A 21012-nucleotide genomic window follows, 5' to 3' on the forward strand; every position below is an offset into this window, starting at 1 on the left:
TGTTTCTCCTTCATTTTACATTATGCTCTATATCATATCATGTATTTCAGTACTCTGTGTCCCATTTTGTTGATTGTTCTATTCAGTGAGTTAGTGAATGCCTTTAAGATGGGCCTACTTCTTTTGGATGCCACTGTGCTGTTAAACGCATTGGGGGTTTAGTTAATACTTGACTGATTTTTCATTTTTGCTTTTTCGTTTTAACAGCAAAGAAGGAGTTATTATTCCCCCAAAAGTCTAGTACCCCGATTCAATCTCAGTTACCTTTTCTACATTTTTGCTGTTGAGCAAACGGTAATGGTCTCACAGAGTCTTGAGATAGTGCTACAGACCTCCATGTGCATACCTTGCCCAGTCGTCTGCTACACATATATTAGTATTCTGTTGATTTGCTTTCAATGAGAAAATTTCAGATTGGTACCTTTTCATCTGATCTTCTTTAGATGACATGTGAAAAAGTCCTTGATTTGATGTGCTACATGGTACTCCCCATTCAAGATGGAGGCAAATCACAGGAAGAACCCTCAAAAATAAAGCCCAAATTTAGAAAAGGTACAGTGCAAGTTTTATTCTTATTTTGTAATATGGCTCTAGGACCCAAGGCTGGGAAATTCTTTACAATTCCTGATGAAATAATACTATGTGATCTGAGGGATTTAACAAACTGTATAAAAAGTTAATCTCTTGCCAAGCTTGTCCTTGGCACTGATTTCATAAGCAGCTATAAATCTTTCTCCCAAAGTTCTCTTCATTTCCTAAGTTTGTTATCTCTGAGGAGTATCCTGAACTCCTTTTCTTATCTCTACCAATTCTCAGAAAACTTGGGAATGATTAGTTAAGAAGTATCTCCTGTCCGTTCCCTCTCAGGCTATTTTGAGCTTCACCTCAAGGAACACATTGCTTGAAAACCTACATAAATTTAGTTGTAATGCTTACATAAGAAAGGAAAAGAGATTCACTGTCAGGGTTCTAAGTTTCTACATTAGAAGTTAGAAAAAGGTAAGCAAATGAAACCTAAAGAAAGTAGAAGACAGGAAATAATAAGTGCAGAAATCAATGCAATAGAAAATAAAATCAAGGAAATTAATAAAGCTAAAAGTTGTTTTTTTGAAAGAAAAAAAAAAAGATAAATTCCTAACAAAATTAATCAGGAAGAAAGTGAGCACAAGTTACCAATAGCAGGAATGAAAGAATAATTTTCACTGCAGATCCTACTGCAATCAAAAGGACGCGAAGAGAATAAATTACTAATAACTCTATACCAATAAATTCAACAATTTAGAGGAAATGGGAAAATTCCTTGAGAAACACAACTTGCCAAAACTGAAACCGAATGAAATAGAATATATGAATGTTCTACATCTATCAAAGAAATTAAATTATTATCTGAAACTTTCCCACAGAACTCCAGATTGAAATGGCTTCATTGGTGAATTCTCTCTAGCACTTAGGAAGAAATAACACCTATCCTACACATATTCTTGGAGAAAATAGAGAAAGAGGGAATGCTTCCCAATTCAGTTTTTAAGGCAAACATAACCCTAACAGCAAAACCAAATAAGAGCATTGCCAGAAAAGGACATTAAAGGCCAATATCCATCATAAACATAGATTCCCAAAGTCCTCAAAAAATGTTAGCAAATTAAATACAGCAGTATATAAGAAGGATAACACATATGATCAAGTAGAGTGGGAATGCAAAGTTGATTTAACGTAGAAAAAATCAGTCACTGTAATATCACCACTTTAGCACAGTAAAGGCGAAAAATCATGATTCTCTTAATAGATGCAGATAGGTTCCATTATGTTTGCATTTATCATTCATGGTTTTTTTTTTTTTATAAAGATGGTGACTTTTATTTTTTTTCCAATTTATTTATTTTCAGATCATTCATGGTTTTTAAAAAAAAATCTTAGCAAGCTAGAAATAGTTGTTCTCAGCATCATCCTTAACTATGAAATAGCAAATACTTTCCCCAAAATCAGCAACGATACAAGAGTGTTTGCTTTTACCACTTCAACTCAGCATGCTGGACCTTGTAGCCAGCACAGTAGGGAAGAAAAAGGAAGCATAAAGGTTGAAGACTGCTGTCTTCGTTTACAGGTATGACTGTAGCTACATATGGGGCTATATTAGAAAAGCCTACAGAATCTCCAAATAGAATAACATCAAAAACCATGAAATACTTTGGGAAAAATTTATTGAAAAGTGTGCAAAATCATGTTCATAGGTTAGAAGACTCATATTAGGATACTCATGTTAGGGTGCCAGTTCTCCCCAAAAGTACCTATAGACCCAGTGCAATCCCAGTCAAAATCCCAGCAGACTTTTTTTTTTTGTAGAAATTGACAAATTCGATTCTAAAATCTATAGGGAAGTGCAATCTAGCTAAAACGGTTTTGAAAAAGATAACAAAACTGGACAACTTACCCACCTGATAGCAAGACTTCTAATAGAAAGCCACAGTTATCCAGACAGTATTGGCATAAGAGTGGAAAATCCAGAAAGAGACCCGTACAGATATGGTCAAATGATTTTCAGTGAAGGCACCAGACCAATTCTTTGGAGAAAGGAAGGCCTTTTCAGCCAATTGGTGCTGGAACAAAGGACCTCTGGTGTAGAAAGAAAAAGGATCTTCAAGCTTTGTGTCACATTATTCACTAAAACCAATTTGAGATGGAGCCGAGACTAAATGGAAAGCTAAAATGATAACATTTTTTAGGAAAAAAAAGTATTGCTGCCCATGTGGGGGACGCAGCAGGCTTAGAGCAACCTTCCTCCCTCCCCTGGGAGAATTGATGGGAATGCAAGCCACAGGAGCCTGCAGAGTTTGGTACACACAAAAACGTAGACTGCTCTTCCCTTAGGGTTTCCTTAAAGGGAGAGGGACCGCAGTCTTTCAGCTCCAGTGCTGAAGATCGACCCATTTTTACTCTCATCTAGAGTGGCACAGAAAGCCTCTCGGGAACAAAAACCACATAAAGCAACTGGAAACCGCTTACTCAGAGCCCACGCCCTAGCAAGGGACAGTGCTGCTCTCCCCAGGCAAAGACACCTGAGAATCAGAGTGGCAGGCCCTTCCCCAGAAGATCAGCTGGAACATCAGGCAGATGCCAAGTTTACAGAGCACACAGAACTGCCAAACTCCAGGGATAGGGAAAATAGTATATAGAATTCCAGGGTTTCTTTCCTCATGATTCGTTTATTTTTCAGCTTAAATTTTCCTTTTCTTTTTTTTTTTTCCTTCTCAACTAGTTTCTTATTGGAGCAACTCTTGAAGTCTTTTCTTTTTTTTTAATTTTTATAATTACATTTTATAAATATAGTCTTTTTGGCTTCCTTTCCCTGTATTAATTTTTATTTTTGTATATATGTTTTATGTTCTTTACAATTTTGGGATTTAGTGTCTTCTAACAAACAGACCAAAATACACCCAGGACCAAGTGGATTGCTCTGTTTTGTCCACCTGGGAGATTATATTCTCTCCTTTTTCTCTTCTTTTCTTTTTTTTTCCTTTTTCTTGTCTTTTTTGGTTTCTGACCTTTTCAGACTTTTCTAGTGTGTATTTGTCTTGGGTTGTGGTTGATATTTTTGATTTTGTTCTCTCACTCATTCATTCTTCTCTGGGCAAAATGACTAGAAGGAGGAATTCACAACAAAAGAAAGAACCAGAGGTAATACTCTGCTACAGATCTAAGCAGTATTGATACAAGTAAGATATCAGAGGTGAAATTCAGGATATCAATTATAAAGTTAATAGCTAGGCTTGAAAAAAGCATAAAAAGCTCTAGAGAATCTCTTAGTACAGAACTGAGATCTAATCAGGTTGAAATTAAAAATACTTTAACTGAGGGGCACCTGGGTGACTTAGTCATTAAGCATCTGCCCTCAGCTCAGGTCGTGATCCTAGCGTCCTGGGATCGAGCCCCGCCTCAGGCTACCTGCTCAGCAGGAAGCCTGCTTCTCCCTCTCCTGCTTCCCCTGCTTGTATCCCCTCTCTCACTGTCTCTCTCTCTGTCAAATAAATAAATAAAATCTTTTTTAAAAAATGCTTTAACTGAGATGCAGTATAAAAATGGATGCTGTAACAGTTTGGGTAAATGAGGCAGAAGAGAGAGTTAGTGATGTAGAAAACAAGATGATGGAAAGGAAGGAAGCTGAGCAGAAGAGAAAATCACAACTAGTGGACCATGAGGGGAGGCTTTGAGAAATCAGCAAAACCATAAAGCGAAACAATATTTGGATTATTGTGGTCCCAGAGGAAGAATAGAAAGGGACAGAAAATATATTTGAGTAAATTGTAGCTGAGAACTTAGCTAATATGGGGAAGGAAACCCCTCAAAATCAATAAAAATAGATCGTCATCCCAACATGCATTAGTGAAGCTTGCAAACTTCAGCGATAAAGAGAAAATCTTGAAAGCAGCTCCAGACAAGAGGTTCTTAACCTACAGGAGTAGGAATATTAAACTGGCAGCAGACCTATCCACAGAGACCTGGCAGGCCAGAAGGGGTTGGCATGATACATTCAGGGTACTAAATGAGAAAAACATGCAGCCAGGAGGAAGGTTGTCATTCAGAATGGAAGGAGAGATAAAGAGCTTCTAGGACAAACAAACTAAAAGAATTTGTGATTACTAAAGCAGCCCTGCAAGAAATATTAAAAGGGATCCTGTAAGCAAAGAGAGAGCCCACAAGTAACATGAACCAGAAAGAAACAGAGACAATCTACAGAAACAGGGACTTTACAGGTAATACAGTGGCACTAAATTCATTATCTTTTTTTTTTTTTTAAAGATTTTATTTATTTATTTGACAGAGAGAAATCACAAGTAGGCAGAGAGGCAGGCAGAGAAAGAGAGAGGGAAGCAGGCTCCCTGCTGAGCAGAGAGCCCGATGTGGGACTCGATCCCAGGACTCTGAGATCATGACCTGAGCTGAAGGCAGCGGCTTAACCCACTGAGCCACACAGGCACCCCTAAATTCATTATCTTTTGATAGTTACTGAATGTAATTGGGCTAAATGCTGTGAACAGAAGACACATTGTATCAGATTGAATTTAAAAAAGCAAGAGCCATCCATATGCTATCTACAAGAGACTCATTTTAGACCTAAAGACACCTCCCAACTGATAGTGAGAGGATGGAGAACCATTTATCATACTAATGGACATTGAAAGAAAGCTGGGGTAGCAGTCCTCATATCAGACAAATTAGATTTTAAACCAAAGAGATGAAGAAGGACTCTAAATCACACTTAAACTGTCTATCCAACAAGAAGATATAACGATCATAAATATTCTCCTACCTTGGGAGCAGACAATTATATAAACCAATTAATAACCAAATTAAACACATTGATAATACAGTAATAGTAGAGGAATTCAACACCCCACTCATAGCAATGGACAGATCATCTAAGCAGAATATCAAGAAGAAAACAAGGGCTTTGAATGACACATTGGACCAGATGGACTTCACAGATATATACAGAGCATTTCTTCCTAAAGCAAGAGAATGCACATTCTTCTCAAGTACACATGGAGCATACTCCAGAATGGTTCACATACTGGGTCACAAATCAGGTCTCAACTGGTGGCAGAAGATTGGGATTATTCCCTACAAATTTTCAGACCACAATTCTTTGAAAATTGAACTCAGTCACAACAGGAAATTTGGAAATAATTCAACACTTGGAGGTTAAAGAACATCCTACTAAAGAATGGATGGGTCAACCAGAAAATACAAGAAGAATTTTTAAAACTCATGGAAACAAATGAAAATGAAAACACAACTGTTGAAAACCTTTGGGATACAGCAAAGGTGGTCCTAAGAGGGAAATACATAGCAATACAAACCTTTCTCAGAAAATTAGGAAATTTTCTGGGGCGCCTGGGTGGCTCAGTGGGTTAAAGCCTCTGCCTTCAGCTCACGTCATGATCCCAGGGTCCTGGGGTCGAGCCCCGCATTGGGCTCTCTGCTTAGCGGGGTGCCTGCTTCTCCCCTCTCTCTCTGCCTGCCTCTCTGCCTACTTGTGATCTCTGTCAAATAAATAAATAAAATCTTTTGAAAAAAGAAAACTAGGAAAGTCTCAAATAAACACACTAACCTTACACTGAAAAGACCTGGAGAAAGAACAACAAATAAAGTCTAAACTGAGTAGAAGAGAAATAATAAAGATTAGAGTAGAAATCAATGAGATAGGAACCAAAAGAACAGTAGAATAGGTCAATGAAATTAAAAGCTAGTTTTTGGAAGAATTAAAAAGATCTAAATTAAAAAAATGACTTTTTAAAAAAGGTCTGAAAAAAAGTATCTTTAAGACTTACCCCCCAAAAAAGAGAAAGGACTCAAATTAATCATGAATGAGAGAGGAGAGATCATAACCAACACCAAGGAAATAAAAATAATTTTAAGAACATATTATGAGCAGGCGCCTGGGTGGCTCAGTGGGTTAAAGCCTCTGCCTTCAGTTCAGGTCATGATCCCAGGTCCTGGGATGGAACCCTGCATCAGACTATCTGCTCGACGGGGAGCCTGCATCCCCGCCCCCGCCTGCCTCTTCTGCCTACTTGTGATCTCTGTCTGTCAAATAAATAAAATCTTTAACCAAAAAAAAAAAAAAAAAAAGAAGAAGAAGAAAGAAAAAACATATTATGAGCAACTATATGCCAGCAGTTTAGGCAATCTGGAAGAAATGGATGCATTCCTGGAAACTTATAAACTACCAAGACAGGAAGAAATAGGAAACCTGAACAGACCCATAACCAACAAGGAAATTGAAGCAGTAATCAAAAATCTCCCAAAAACAAGAGTCAAGGGCTGGATGGCTTCCCAGGGGAATTCTACTAGACATTGAAGGAAGAACTAATACCTATTCTTCTGAAGCTGTTTTTGTTTTGTTTTGTTTTTTTTTAAAAAAAGGAAAACTTCCAAACTTGTTCTATGGGAGGCCAGCATTGCCTTGATCCCAAAGCCAGACAAAGACCCCACCGAAAAGGAGAATTACAGAACAATTTCCCTGATGAACATGGATGCCAAAATTCTCACCAAGATCCTAGCCAGTAGGATCCAGCAGTACATTAAAAGGATTATTCACCATGACCAAGTGGGATTTATTCCTAGGCTGCAAGCCTGGTTCAACATTTGCAAATCAACAGCATGATACATCACATTCTTAAAAGAAAGGACAAGAACTGTATGATCCTTTCAATTGATGCAGAAACAGCATTTGACAAAATACAGCATCCTTTCTTGATTAAAATTCTCCACAGTGTAGGGATAAAGGGAACAAACCTCAATATCATAAAAGCCATTTACAAAAAGCCCATAGTGAATATCATTCTCAATGGAGAGAAACTGAGAGCTTTTCCCCTAAAGTCAGGAATACAACAGGGATGCCCATTCTCTTCACTGCTGTTTAACATAGTACTGGAAGTCCCAGCCTCCGCAGTCAGACAAGAAGATTTTCAAAGAAGTCAAAATCTCTCTTTTTGCAGATGACATGATAGTTCATGTGAAAAACCCAAAAGACTTCATCCCAATATTGCTAGAACTCATACAGGAATTCAGCAACATGGCAGGATATAAAATCAATGCACAGAAGTCAGTTGCATTTCTATACACTAACAAGAGAGAATTTAAGGAATTGACCCCATTTACCATTGTGCCAAAAACCGTAAGATACCTAGGAATAAACTTAACCAAAGAGGTAAAGGATCTGTATTCTAAAAACTACAGGACAGGGACGCCTGGGTGGCTCAGTGGGTTAAAGCCTCTGCCTTCAGCTCAGGTCATGATCCCAGGGTCCTGGGATCGAGCCCCGCATCGGGCTCTCTGCTCGGCAGGGAGCCTGCTTTCCCCTCTCTTCTCTGCCTGCCTCTCTGCTACTTGTAATCTCTGTCTGTCAAATAAATAAATAAAATCTTTTAAAAAATAAATAAATAAATAAAAATAAAAATAAAAACTACAGGACATTTATGAAAGAAATTGAGGAAGACACAAAGATACGGAAAAACATTCTAGTTTCATGGACTGGAAGAATAAATACTGTTAAAATGTCTATGCTACCCAGAGCAATCTACACATTCAGTGCAGTCCCTGTCAAAATACATTAACATTTTTCACAAAGCTGGAACAAACAATCCTAAAATTTGTATGGAAGCAGAAAAGACCCCAAATTGCCAGAGGAATATTGCAAAAGAAAACTAAAGCTGATGGCTTCACAATTTCAGACTTCAAGATCTATTACAAAGCTGTCATCATCAAGACAGTATGGTACTGGCACAAAAACAGATGCATGGATCAATTAACCAGAATAGAGAACCCAGAAATTGACCCTCAACTCTCTGGTTAACTAATCTTTGACAAAGCAGGAAAGAATATCCAATGGAAAAAGGACAGTCTCTTCAACAAATGGTGTTGGGAATATCGGACAGCCACTTGCAGAAGAATGAAACTGCACCATTTTCTTACACCACACTAAAAAATATTAGACTCAAAATGGATGAAAGACCTCAGTGTGAGACAGGAATCCATCAAAATCCTAGAGGAGAACGAAGGCAGTAACCTCTTTGACACTGGCCACAGCAGCTTCTTGCTTGACATGTCTTCAAAAGCAAGTGAAACAAAAGCAAAAATGAACTGTTGGGACTTCATCAAAATTAAAAATCTTCTGCACAACAAAGGAAACAGGAAAACCAAAAGACAGCTATAGAATGGGAGAAGATATTTGTAAATGACATATCAGATAAAGGGCCAGTATCCAAGATCTATAAAGAATATACCAAGCTCAACACCCAAAAACCAATCCAGTTAAGAAATGGGCAGAAGATGTGAACAGACATTTCTCCAAAGAAGACATACAAACGGGTGACAGACACATGAAAAAATGCTCCACATCCCTGGGTATCAGGGAAATACAAATCAAAACCACAAGGAGATACCACTTCACACCAGTCAGGATGGCCAAAATTAACAACTCAGGAAACAACAGGTATTGGCGAGGATGCGGAGAAAGGGGAACCCTCTATACTGTTGGTGGGAACGCAAGCTGATGTAGCCACTCTGGAAAAAGGTACAGAGGTTCCTTAAGTTAAAAATAGAGCTACTCTATGACCAGCAATTGCAGTACTGGGTATTTAACCCAAAGATACAAACATAGTGATCCAAAGGGGCTCCTGTACCCCAGGGTTTATAGCAGCAATGTCCACAATAGCCAAACTATGGAAAGAGCCAAGATGTCCATCAGCAGATGAACAGATAAAGAAAACAGTATGTATATATAATCATATCTATATAGATATGATTATATATATATGATGAATTATTACTCAGCCATCAGAAAGGATGACTACTTACCATTTACATAGACCTGGAACTGAAGGGTATTATACTAAGCAAAAGAAAAGAGAGACAATTAACATATGGTTTCACTCTTAAGTGGAATATAAGAAACCGTACAGAGAATCATGGGGGAAGGGAGGGAAAACTGAATGGGATTTCATCAGAGAGGAAGAAAAACCATGAGAGACTTTTTTTTTTTTTTTTTTTTTTTAGATTTTGTTTATTTACTTATTTATTTGACAGACAGAGATCACAAGTAGGCAGAGAGAGAGGAGGAAGCAGGCTCCCCGCTGAGCAGAGAGCCCGATGTGGGGCTCGATCCCAGGACTCTGGGATCATGACCTGTGCCGAGGGCAGAGGCTTTAACCCACTGAACCACCCAGGCGCCCCCCATGAGAGACTCTTAAATATAGGAAACACATTGAGGGTTGCTGGAGTGGAGGTGAGTGGGAGAATGGGGTAATTGGGTGATGGGCATTAAGGAGGGCACATGATGTGATGAGCACTGGATATGCAACTGATGAATTATTGAACACTTCATCTGAAACTAATGTACATGTTGGCTAGTTGAACTTAAAAAATAAGTAATATGTAACAGAAAAGCAAACAATATGGTATAATAGATAATTTTAAATAAACATTTATTTTCATTTTTGAAAAAAGAAAAGGTCTTTGTGACTGGTAGGTAGATTTATTAGGACACTAAAATCTTCCTAAAAGACAAAAGCATGACAGTCTTGATTATTACTGAAAGTGTTTAAGGTACATGGAGGACTTAAAAAAAAGAAGAAGAAGATACAGCCCAGACCCCTTCAGAAATAGTGTCTCTGAAACAGAAGCAGATCAGGTAGCTTAAGACCGGACCCAGCTGACTTCAAGACTTATTTTAATAGAGGTAGTATAGTGTTGGCACAGAGACTGACTAATGGAACACAACAGAGAACTAAGAAACAGGTGGTATTATAATTCAGTGGGCCAAGAATGAGTTTATCCAATAAGTGGTAATGAGGCAATTGATCAAATATAAAAATAATAAAAATGTGATCTTGCCTTCCCACTACACAAAAATTATTTAAATTTTAAGATTTAAAAATGAAAAGTAAAACTTTCAAGCTTTTAGAAGAAAGGATTCTTTGGGCTTTCTAGGTAGAGAATGATTAGGCTACAAAAACCACACAACAGAAAGGAAAAGGTAAGTAAATTTAGTCCCATTAAATTAAAATAGCAACAGTGGGGCGCCTGGGTGACTCAGAGGGTTAAGCCTGTGCCTTCAGCTCAGGTCATCATCTCAGGGTCCTGGGATGGAGCCCTGCGTCAGCGTCAGCGGGGAGCCTGTTTCTGCCTCTCTCTGCCTGCCTGCCTGTGATTTCTCTCTGTGTGTCAAATAAATAAATAAAATCTTTAAAAAAAAAAAATAGCAACAACTGTGACAGATACTGTGACAAAGTGACAGGATAAGCCATAGCCTGCAAGAAATTTACACAGCATGGAGAATCAACAAGAACTTTGTATCCAGGATTTGGAAAGAGCTCCTTCAAACCAGTAAGAAACAACCAGCCAACCAGACAACCTGTCATAGAAAAACAGGCAAAGAATACAAACAGCAGATTCATACAAGGAGAAATCCAGATGACCAGAAACCACTGGAAGGGACCCATTAGCAGTGTGAGAAATTTGGGTTAAAAAACGGTAAGCTACCATATCAGACAGGTCAGAATGCAGGGTGGCAATACCGACTATCAGATGTGAAGATACAAATTGTCCATCTCTTTCTGGAAGGTATATAAACTCATACCATCACTATGGAGACCAATTTAACCATTCCAGGTCAAACATCTCATTACCTAGTTACATACGTCTTCTAGTTAAATCCCTTAGATCAGTGCTTTTCAAAGTTGGGTCCTCACCTCCCAGGTCATGAATTTCAACCGTTCTCTTTTTTTAATGAGATAGAATATAATATTATTATTAAAATGAGATCTCCTGTGAAAGGGGCAAATTGTATTTCTTGAACCTTCTGTTTTAGACACATGAACATGTATAATTATGTGTGTACAGGATCTCCATGGTTTCTTGCTACTTTCATCCTTAGGGTAGAGAAGGATTTAGGATATAAAGAAAACATGCCAGAAAGGAAAAGATTAAGGTCTCGGTTTGAAAACTGTTGCCTAAGGTTTTGTTTTTTTTTTTTTTCCCACAAGTGCACAAGAAAATATATATAAGAATGTTTATTTTAACATTGTTTGTAATAGAAAAAAATGGAAATCTCCCTGTCTACCATAAAAGAATGGGTAAATGTATTGTGTCATGTAAATAGAATACTGTATAAACATTGAAAATCAATGAACTAGAGCTATTGGTATTCATATCAAAAACGGTTTGCAGAAGGATGCATACAGTATGACACCATTTATATAGTAGACTAAAAACTTGCAGAACTGGGACGCCTGGGTGGCTCAGTGGGTTAAGCCACTGCCTTCGGCTCAGGTCATGATCCCAGGGTTCTGGGATCGAGTCCCACATCGGGCTCCTTGCTCGGCAGGGAGCCTGCTTCTCCCTCTGCCTGCCTCTCTGTCTGCCTGTGCTCACTTGCTCTCTCTCCCTCTGTCTCTGACAAATAAATAAATAAAATCTTAAAAAAAAAAAAAAAACTTGCAGAACTTTCCTCTGTTGCTGAGGAATGAAAAACAGTGCATTCAGAATAATACTTTAGGGGGAAGGGAAGAGGACGGCTGAAAAGGTGCACAAGAGGCTTCAACTAAATTTGTGATACTTTATGTTAATGTTAATGGGGTGCCTGGGTGGGCTTAGTTGTTAAGCATCTGCCTTTGGCTCAGGTCATGATCCTGGGATCCTGGGATCAAGCCCCATATCTGCTCCCCCTGCTCAGCAGGAAGCCTGCTTCTCCCTCTCCCACTCTCCCTGCTTTTTTTCTCTCTGTCTGTGTCTCTCTGTCAAATAAATAAATAAAACCTTTTTAAATTTTTAAAAAAATAAAGGAAAACATTAACATTTTATAAGCTGAGTGTTGAGCACAGTATTACAAACACCTGTGTTTGTTTCTCTACATTTAAAATGTTTTATAATAAAAAGTATTTAAGCAAGGTTAGGAAAGAAGATTGATAAATCCGGAGATCATTCAAAAACCGTGAAAAACGTGACAAAAAACGTGACAGTTTCACTGTCACGAAATACAGTCGTGGTTTAACTATATTTGAAATCCTGTGACTGTTGCTTATATTTTTTTCTGGGAAACGTCTTAAATATATACTTTCCAAAGCCCTTTTCTTCACTAATAACAGACCTATTGTGCCCTTTTGTGCACAGGTTCCGATCTGAAGTTGCTACCTTGTACCAGCAAGGCCATCATGCCCTACTGCCTGCATCTGATGCTGGCTTGCTTTAAGGTAAGCTGGAGACTCATTAGCATCGGCAAAGTTTAATTTGGAACACTTCTGATGATCTGGAGTGACTTGGTGGCATCAAGAGAGCGCAGGAGCTAGCAATGAATAGATAGTAACTGTAGGAGGCATTAGGCACAGATGAGTAGGAAATGATCCCCACCCTAGAGCAGTTTTCACATAGGCTTGGGACAGTTACCCGAATAACCTGCCTCTAGTGATGATCAGTAAATATTTTATGAATTTATGTATGTCAGAATATATTAGCTAGAAGAAAAATTGCAAATGCCATTGGGTTCATAGAGGGATGGCAAGTTTGTTATCCTAAAGACGTAGCAGGTGGAAGCGTTTCAGGCTTTAGGATGAACACCCACAGAGCCAGGAAGGTTTCCAGGCTGTCGGAAGAACACCAGGCCCTTGGCTGCAGGTAGAGCCGAGCCTTAGTGTGCATTTCACCAAGGTGTGTGAGCAAGAGAACAGCAGCATCCGGTCTCTGCTTTAGGGCTGTAATTCTCAGACTTCACTCATGGTCAGAATCCCTTGGGGCAACAGAAACTATTAGATTAAAGTGTGATTTGGGGCCTAGCTGCTCATTGAGTCCTTGGGCCGGTTCTGCATTTCATTGCCACTTCCTTCCCTGTTGCTCACTGCTTTCTGCTCCCCAGTCCATGTTCTCCCAAACCTTTCTCTCTCCCCAGCCTTCTGGCCCACCCTTTACCCACCCTCCCCGTTCAAAGAAATCCCCAGATTCTTGTCTTTGCCACACACAGCCACTCAGCTTCTATCGCCCTTTTCCTAAAGCCAGAGCTTCAGGCCTGCCAGGCACGGCGAGCTCCCGTCAGGATGCTCAGTGAACACACTGCTAGTGACCTTGTTCCCAGCAGGGGAACCCAGGCTTCTGGGTTAGGACTCACCGCCCTTCAGAAGCCCTTATGTTGTTTGCACGGTGGGTACGTGTTCTCCTCTGCTCCCTAGATCACATATTTTCACCAAGCAGCGTTTTTTTCAGGAAATGATACTTGGTATATTTACGATCACCCCATGATTTCCTTTCCGTTCCGTGTCTGCACAAATCCTTGTCTTGCAGCTCCGGGCTTTCACGGACAGCAGGGACGACATGGCGCTGGGCCACGTGATCGTCTTGCTTCAGCAAGAGTGGCCGCGGGGAGAGAATCTTTTCTTGAAAGCTGTCAATAAGATTTGCCAACAAGGAAATTTCCAATACGAGAATTTTTTCAACTATGTTACAAGTATCCTTTTTCCTGTGTAAGCATAAGAAATTCTTACTTTTTTTTTTTTAAAGAATAAATGCATGTTACAGAAGTGAATGAATCATTCCAGGTAGAAATACTGATTTTCACTCTACTTTGGGGGAAGAGAGAGAGAATGACGAATAAAAATGGGCCTGTGGCAGTCGGTTTCTCATGAGAGTCCTAAAAGGCTTCACAGAGGTGGTGCACCGAATCAGGAACATGAGTAGCTCAGTCACACTTTCCACCTCAGGTGACTTCTAGGCAGGTACCCAGGATGCCTACATGAAGAGCCTTCCAGTTCCTGAGAGGCCCAGAGTGGCTGGTGAGGGCACAGACTAGAATGTTCATTGGCCTTCATCTGTCAGCATAGGGCCTCCTGGGGCCTCTCCATGTCACAGGCGTCATAGCTGCCACTGAGAACTCGCCACACGTGCTCCCAGCCCAGCAGCGGCTTCCGGCCGCAGGGAGTGTTGGGTTTCATTCTGTTGGTACGGAAAGACCACCTTCGAGTTGTGAGGAATGTGCTGTCTTGTCCAAGGGCCTAGGAAGATACGTAACTGTTTCTGGGGATTCAATACCCCCACGGCCCCTTTCATTTCTTATAAAGAAAACAAAAGAGTTTTCTGTTAGGTCCATACAGAATCTGTTCAATTAGCATCTGTAGGAGGAACCTACTTATTGTTAAGAGGTAGTCTGGTTGGTACAAGAATTGTTCGTTTGGGAATCATATCGCCCTGGGTTCCAGTACTAACTCTGGTTGGCTGGGTGGCTGTGGGCAATTTACTTGGTCACTGCCCACCGGGTCCTCCTCTGAGAGATAGGGCACCTTGTTTCTGAACGTGGTTAACCTGAACCTGGCCTGCAGATATCGATATGCTGGAGGAATTCGCCTACTTAAGAACTCAGGAAGGTGGGAAAATTCATCTGGAATTACTGCCCAATCAAGGGATGCTGATCAAGTAAGCATGCTGTCTCACTCTCCCACGCTACATGCTCACCTTTCGTGTGCTTGTAGGAAATATTTGTAAGTTTCTGTAGCTTTGGGAAATCTAAAAAAAAAAAAAAAAAAAAGGAATCCAAACCTGGTCTCTGTTTTTGAGAGAGTAGATTTGATTCTGGGTACCTTTTGCAATTTGGTGTTTCCTTAACTACATTTCTGATAAAACATTGTTTAAACTGGGATACTTCTGTCACTTTGGAAACCTTCCCTCTAAACGAAAGCCTCATTCCTGTTATCTTTTCCTTTCCAAAATGTACAGACTAATCCTATAAATTTCTGGTTAGATAGAGAACGCTTTTAATTAAGAAAGAGCCATGCTTAATTAAAGTTGTAGTGGATTAGGAAAAGCCACAGACTTTATCTAGAAATTGGATTTCAGTATTTATCTGAAGCCTTCCCAAGCAGTTGTCTTTGCTTGCATAGCGCAAAGGAAACTAGCAGAGTCTAGTGTCTCTAAGAACACACCTGCCCGAGAAATAGTGGTGGGGTGCCTGGTCTCAGGCATGCCCTCCCACATCTAGATGAAGTTAGTGACCATTTATGATTTTTAAATAGCTCATAAATCTTGCTTCTATCCTTCAGTACTCATGTAGTTTGGATAATAGATCCTCTGTGCTGTATAGCTTTATTTTCCTACTTCCTCCTTTGCGTCCTGCAGACTCAGCATGGCCGGGAGTCCATGTCCGAGTCACTGCAAGAGACTGAGTCCCGAGTGAGAAGGGAGCATTGCTAAGGCTGAAAAGCTTGTCCTTTTTCTCTCAGTTGCAAAATGAATGAGTTTTCAGTTGTTGAGAGCAAAAATCCACATCTTTTTTATCTTTGTAGAGCCTTAGAAATGCTGAGGGGGAAGCTCGAAATGTGCATTGGGGATATGTATGACCGCAAATATTACTCCTATTGAGAAGAGGGTCTTATGGAATCCATTCTGAAGAATGGGAAGATTAAATGGGGTTTTTGTCCTTCACCTTGTAAATATGATTAATAGATATTTTAAATATCTAAAATAAAAGAACAAATGCTCTTTTTTGAAAACACGAGACCTTTCTGCATGAGGTTGCTTAGGCAAGATGCGCTGGACATGCTCATCTTCCCATCTCCATTCCCTTCCCTAAGACTGCAAATAAGAACTAGGGGGGAAATAATTGCATGGTAAAAATATTCTTAACAGTGTTCGAGAACAAAGATGACTTGTTGCTATGGGAGCTTAGGTAGCCCCTTCTGTGGGCTTAAAAATGAAAGATTTCTAGGTTTTGAGGCTGGATATATAAAACATGCCTGATATTAATAGCCTTTTAGTTAACCCACATTAACACTCACGGTACAAATTATCATGGTATAGGAACAGCCTTCGAATCACCTGCATTTACTAAGGGTTAAATGTATAGATGATCTCTCACTTCAGATAGTGCTTAACTGTGGAAGTGTGAGTGAATAGACTTTTACTAAATCAGCAGTTGGATCTCGTACTGAACCTTTTCTTCTGTAGCCAGTTTGTATCGAGCTGAACAGTGTCATGGTTCTGTGCAGACAAACCCTAGGACAAGGAATGGAAGCAGGCGCTCTTGGACACCCAGATAATATCACTGTAAAGAGTTGTTTAGGGCAAGGCAGGGAGACACAGCCTGCATTTCCAGGCTTTGAGAGAGCATTGCAGGCTCCCCCACCTTGGTCAATATAAACTTTAATGCCTTCTAACACCCTGGAGAAGACCATTAAGCCTCTTAGGAATCCTGTTGTTCTGTTTGAAAGCAAGAATAGGGATTGTTACTTAGTGAGCTGACATTCTAGAAACTTGCTTAGTCTTCACTGTGCGAGTCTCAAAGTTCATTGGAAGCCTGCATTTCAGATTACTTCTGCCTAACCAGCAGGAAAAGCAAGCTGCATAAAGCCAGAGAGCTCTTACTAAGAAGGGAAGAATTAGAATCTTGAGCAAAATTATCTATATTCCTTTCCCTTTGGGTTCCAAACAAATTCTCTGAAACCACTGCAGACCTTTGGGTGGCACCCCCAGCTGAGGGGCAGAGGTGTTGTGAGAAGTGTGCAGCACCCCCTCCCTTGGGTAAGGTTGTGAGTCTGTCCCGCTCTGCTCAGACGCTAGCGGGTACAGTACCAATGCTGAGCGCACCCGGAGCCTGACCAACAGAACAAAGACACTTTGTCCTTAACATATTTTAAAATAGAGAACTAGTTCTTTGCCAATATTTGCAGTATCTTAGTTGTATTAGACTGGGTGAAAATGGAAAAAAACGTGTCCTATGCACTAATTCTTTGTTTCGAATTCAGCAAGGCTATGGGTCCCAGACATTTTATTCTCCGTGTCTGTTCCTTTACTCGATACTTACTGAAATTAAGGCTCAGCCTTTCTTGGTCAAAAACATGGCCAGGCCCTCTAGTCATCCCAGAAGGGCCTCTTCAGTCTGGGGCTTCAGACCTGGCAAAGATGGTTACCAGAAGCCCCCCAGTCCATCTCTGGCGGGGGCTTGAGCAGAGTGGAGAGTGGAGGCTGGATTAAAAAACATGTCTTCTCAAGTGTGACCCCCTCTCCGCACCGCCGTTTCATTGCGTCTTGTCATCCTCTTTCTCGGTGGCTGCTTTTACACCAAACCTCGAGTGGGCTGAGCTTGGGGCCCAGGCACAAGATGCTCTGGACATGCCCCAGCAGCAGGTGCAGGGAGAGGACTGCTAGCTTCTCCCGTCCTCCCGAAAGACACCGCTGTGTCCCGGGGGGGCCATGGAGGTTCAGGGGTTTCCGCATAGTCTGTTCCAGTCTTGTGCATTTTCTCTGGCGTGTTGTTTTTGCAGTGCAGGGCGAGTCGGTGTGGGTGTTTGAATGCTGCTGTTTGCTGTTTTTTAAAGGCCTTCTAGTCCTCCCATGGGGTTACTGCAGCAGGAATTCTTACCTGTGCTTCAGCCCAGCATACAGACTGCTGACAGGTACCACGTGGAAAACACTGCTCATAGTGTGCCGTCTGTCAACATGTTGTACTGCCCATGGTTTCCAGCTCTCTGTTCCTCAGTGCTCTTTTTCATGCTTTATTTATTTTTTTAATTTGTTCTGCATTCCTTGGCAAACCATCTGGTTGTAATATTGTAACATTTCTTATTTTTTTTCCATAAGTTGCCAATGTTTTTGTGTTCGATTTAAAAATCATTATGGATCTGGAGGAAGAAAAAAAAAACAAAAGTTATATAAAACTGTGTTAGATTAAGCACACATTAGGTTAGGCATTAGGTTGTGATTCTCTTTTGATAAAACATAAGGCATTCAGTCATAAATATTTAAGGATGCCAAAGCTCATTTTAAGGAAATTTTTATTCATGGATTTCCATATTAGTGACCAGTGTCGATGTTCTGGTGTAACCGGGCCTTAGCACAGCATTCACTGATTTTCCAGACCTTCCCTTTCTAAACTGAAAATCCTTGGTATGCTGCATTTATTAGCTGATTTCTCCTGTCCTTAAACCACAAAAGCTGACTAATTCTCTTCTTCAGCCACACTCACCAGAGGGATAGAGACTGATAGAAATAGAATGGAGTTGTATTGCTTTATCTGTAGAAACAGTATCATTGAACCATGATTAGCAGGACACAACATTTTATTGTATTTTTACTAGCATGAAGGGAAGAGTTTGCTTTGAGCTTTCAAAGCCCTTTAGCTTGTTGTCTGCAAATACCAGTAACTCTCGGTCGCTCAAGGGTTGGCTCCCATCAGGGGTTGCAGTCTGGGACCCAGAAGAACAGTATCTCAGGATGGCCTACATGGGTCTATGCCCATTCCCAGTGGGCCTCATAGCCTCAGCCTCACTGACACCATGTCCTAATTACGGAATTAACCAGCTGACTTCACTAGAAACATCCACAAAGAACCGTGTTTTCTCCCTGGCACTGCTGCTGTTGGCATAGTTCTCTCAAATGCCCGTGGGCATTGCAGACTGTCCTGTAGTATCTTTACTAGTTGGCAGAGCCTAGTTTTGTTTTTCCTCCTGTTGCATGGCAACTTTTTGACTTCTGTTGTACTTATTTTATACAACAGTACACAAATTTAAAAAATAAAACAAAACAGGAACATTTAGAGTGGTTTCAACAATTTTGTTTTGGCCAATACATAAAAATCTCATTTGAAATCCCTGTCATTGTGTCTGAGGGAAGTTAGGCAGTCGAGGTGGGGAATGGAGGTGCCTTCTAATGGTCTAAACCCACTGAAGTACTGACCCTGTAGTTAAAACTCCTTTCAACAACCCAGCAAATTTTGCTAGATTTTTCCTTTCTTCAATTTGACATCTTAAGTTTTCTGGGATTTCCTTTGTGAGCTCCTTCTCCACAGCACAGCTTCTGGGTATAGCTAGAACTTTTCTTGTGCTCCCACTGACCCTTCTCCTGAGCACGGGGACCAGCTCTGGGCCCAGCAGGCTTTTCAGGACACTGGCTATTCTTCAGTGAGTCTGCTTCTCTCTACCCACGTCTGCCAGACTCTCGTCTTGGGACCTGCAGCTCCTCCAGCTTCTCAAACAGATGTGAGTCTGGATGAGCTCAGCAGAGCTGTCCTGTTCTGGCATCACCGGGAGAGAGACACACTTGGAAGGAACCCCAGTGGCTGAGTACAAGCCCCAGGCCTTTCTGAGCCTTCCCACAGGGCCCCAGGCCCCAACTCGGTGTGGTGACGGGCTCGTTCTGGCTTCCCTCCTCCCTGCTGCTGCCTCTGTGCTCACGCTCGGCTGGCTTGTCCAGACATGAACTGTGTGGCCATGTGGACTGGGCCCAGTTGGCCCAAAGGTACAGAACCGTGCACAAGTCAGCACAGGGATGCATAGTGTCAGAGCTGCAAGAGTTGAGAAGCAAAGCAAGTGGCATTTGACCAGACGTTTAGATGCTTAAAAGATCCCCTTTTATTGAGTGGGAAACACGTCTCTCTAGTTTTATGTCTTTCTGAGAAGGAATGGGCAGGGGGGTTGTTTGGTTAGGGCCTTTCTTCCTTTCTGAATTTTTTTACTTAGATTTCAGTCAGGTTTTACACCTGCCCCAGAAACACTGACCGGGGATGCCGGCACTAACTGTGGTGTCCCCTCTGTTTCCCTGTCGCTGCCCTCAGGCACCACACAGTCACTCGGGGCATCACCAAGGGTGTGAAGGAGGACTTCCGCCTGGCCATGGAGCGCCAGGTGTCACGCTGTGGCGAGAACTTGATGGTCGTGCTGCACAGGTTCTGCATCAACGAGAAGATCTTGCTCCTCCAGACTCTAGCCTGACCGGGGAACCCTTTCCTCCAGAGGAAGGGCAGCTCAGAGCCGTGGGATTTTTTGTGAAGACATAAAGCATTCGTGAATGTTGCCGTTACAACTCTTTGAAAGAAGAAAACCTTCTGAGTTCAACTCCTTGGTTGCTTAAAATTAGTTCCCAAGAGTCTGAGAAGCTATCTCTATTTTTCAGAGTCATTTTTTGTAATTTTTGTAAAACAAAAGAACCTGTTTTGTAAATAAAAATCATCCTAAGTTTGGGGCTTTTAAGAATGTATTTCGATTCTTACAAGTTTCTGAACAAGACTTCGCTTTATGTAAATGAATATTTTTCATAATCTCAAGGTCTTATTTTCCATAGTTAGGCTTCAGTAGGTATTATGTTTCAACATACTTTCACACCTTTCCATGCAGGAAGTTTTAATACCTAAAACCTTCATGCCAGAATGAACTTGAGTGAACTCCCATGAGGGAGCTGTGGGTGTGGGGTGTGGGGGGGTGGGTCTGTGCACCAGCCCAGGGAAGGCACCGCCTCCCTCCCGCCAAGCCCCAGGTGCCCGGTGGCCTGGCTCCCAGGCCTGGCTCTGCCCAGCATCTTACTGCCCTGTAGGGGAACAGGTTAACTCCTCTGTGCCTCAGGCTCAGCCTTGAAACCCAAGAGATGATGGCACTTCCCTCACAGGCTGTGAAGACTGAGTGTTCCCTCACATGACATCTGTGGAAGTTTGCCTCGTGTGTCCAACTAGGCCAATGTTAGCTCTCAGGTTTATTTTCTTCT

General features: G+C 41.1%; 1 protein-coding gene across 2 annotated transcripts in view; it reads left to right on the forward strand.

Annotated features, from left to right (window-relative positions):
- Window positions 1-20504, forward strand: part of INTS10 (integrator complex subunit 10) — a 38127-nt gene extending 17623 nt beyond the window's left edge. Inside the window, exons 13-18 of one of the 2 annotated variants that reach the window (XM_044225269.1) lie at window positions 444-552; window positions 12673-12752; window positions 13834-13996; window positions 14865-14958; window positions 17856-17933; window positions 20090-20504. In XM_044225269.1, coding sequence (XP_044081204.1) covers window positions 444-552; window positions 12673-12752; window positions 13834-13996; window positions 14865-14958; window positions 17856-17933; window positions 20090-20246 — 681 coding nt within the window. In that variant the 3' untranslated portion in view covers window positions 20247-20504. The remainder of the gene's footprint in view (window positions 1-443; window positions 553-12672; window positions 12753-13833; window positions 13997-14864; window positions 14959-17855; window positions 17934-20089) is intronic. The other variant, XM_044225270.1, reaches the window with a different exon arrangement.
- The last annotated feature ends 508 nt before the right edge of the window (window positions 20505-21012 follow it).

Source organism: Neovison vison, chromosome 11 (assembly GCF_020171115.1).
Source record: "Neovison vison isolate M4711 chromosome 11, ASM_NN_V1, whole genome shotgun sequence".
NCBI lineage: Eukaryota > Metazoa > Chordata > Mammalia > Carnivora > Mustelidae > Neogale > Neogale vison.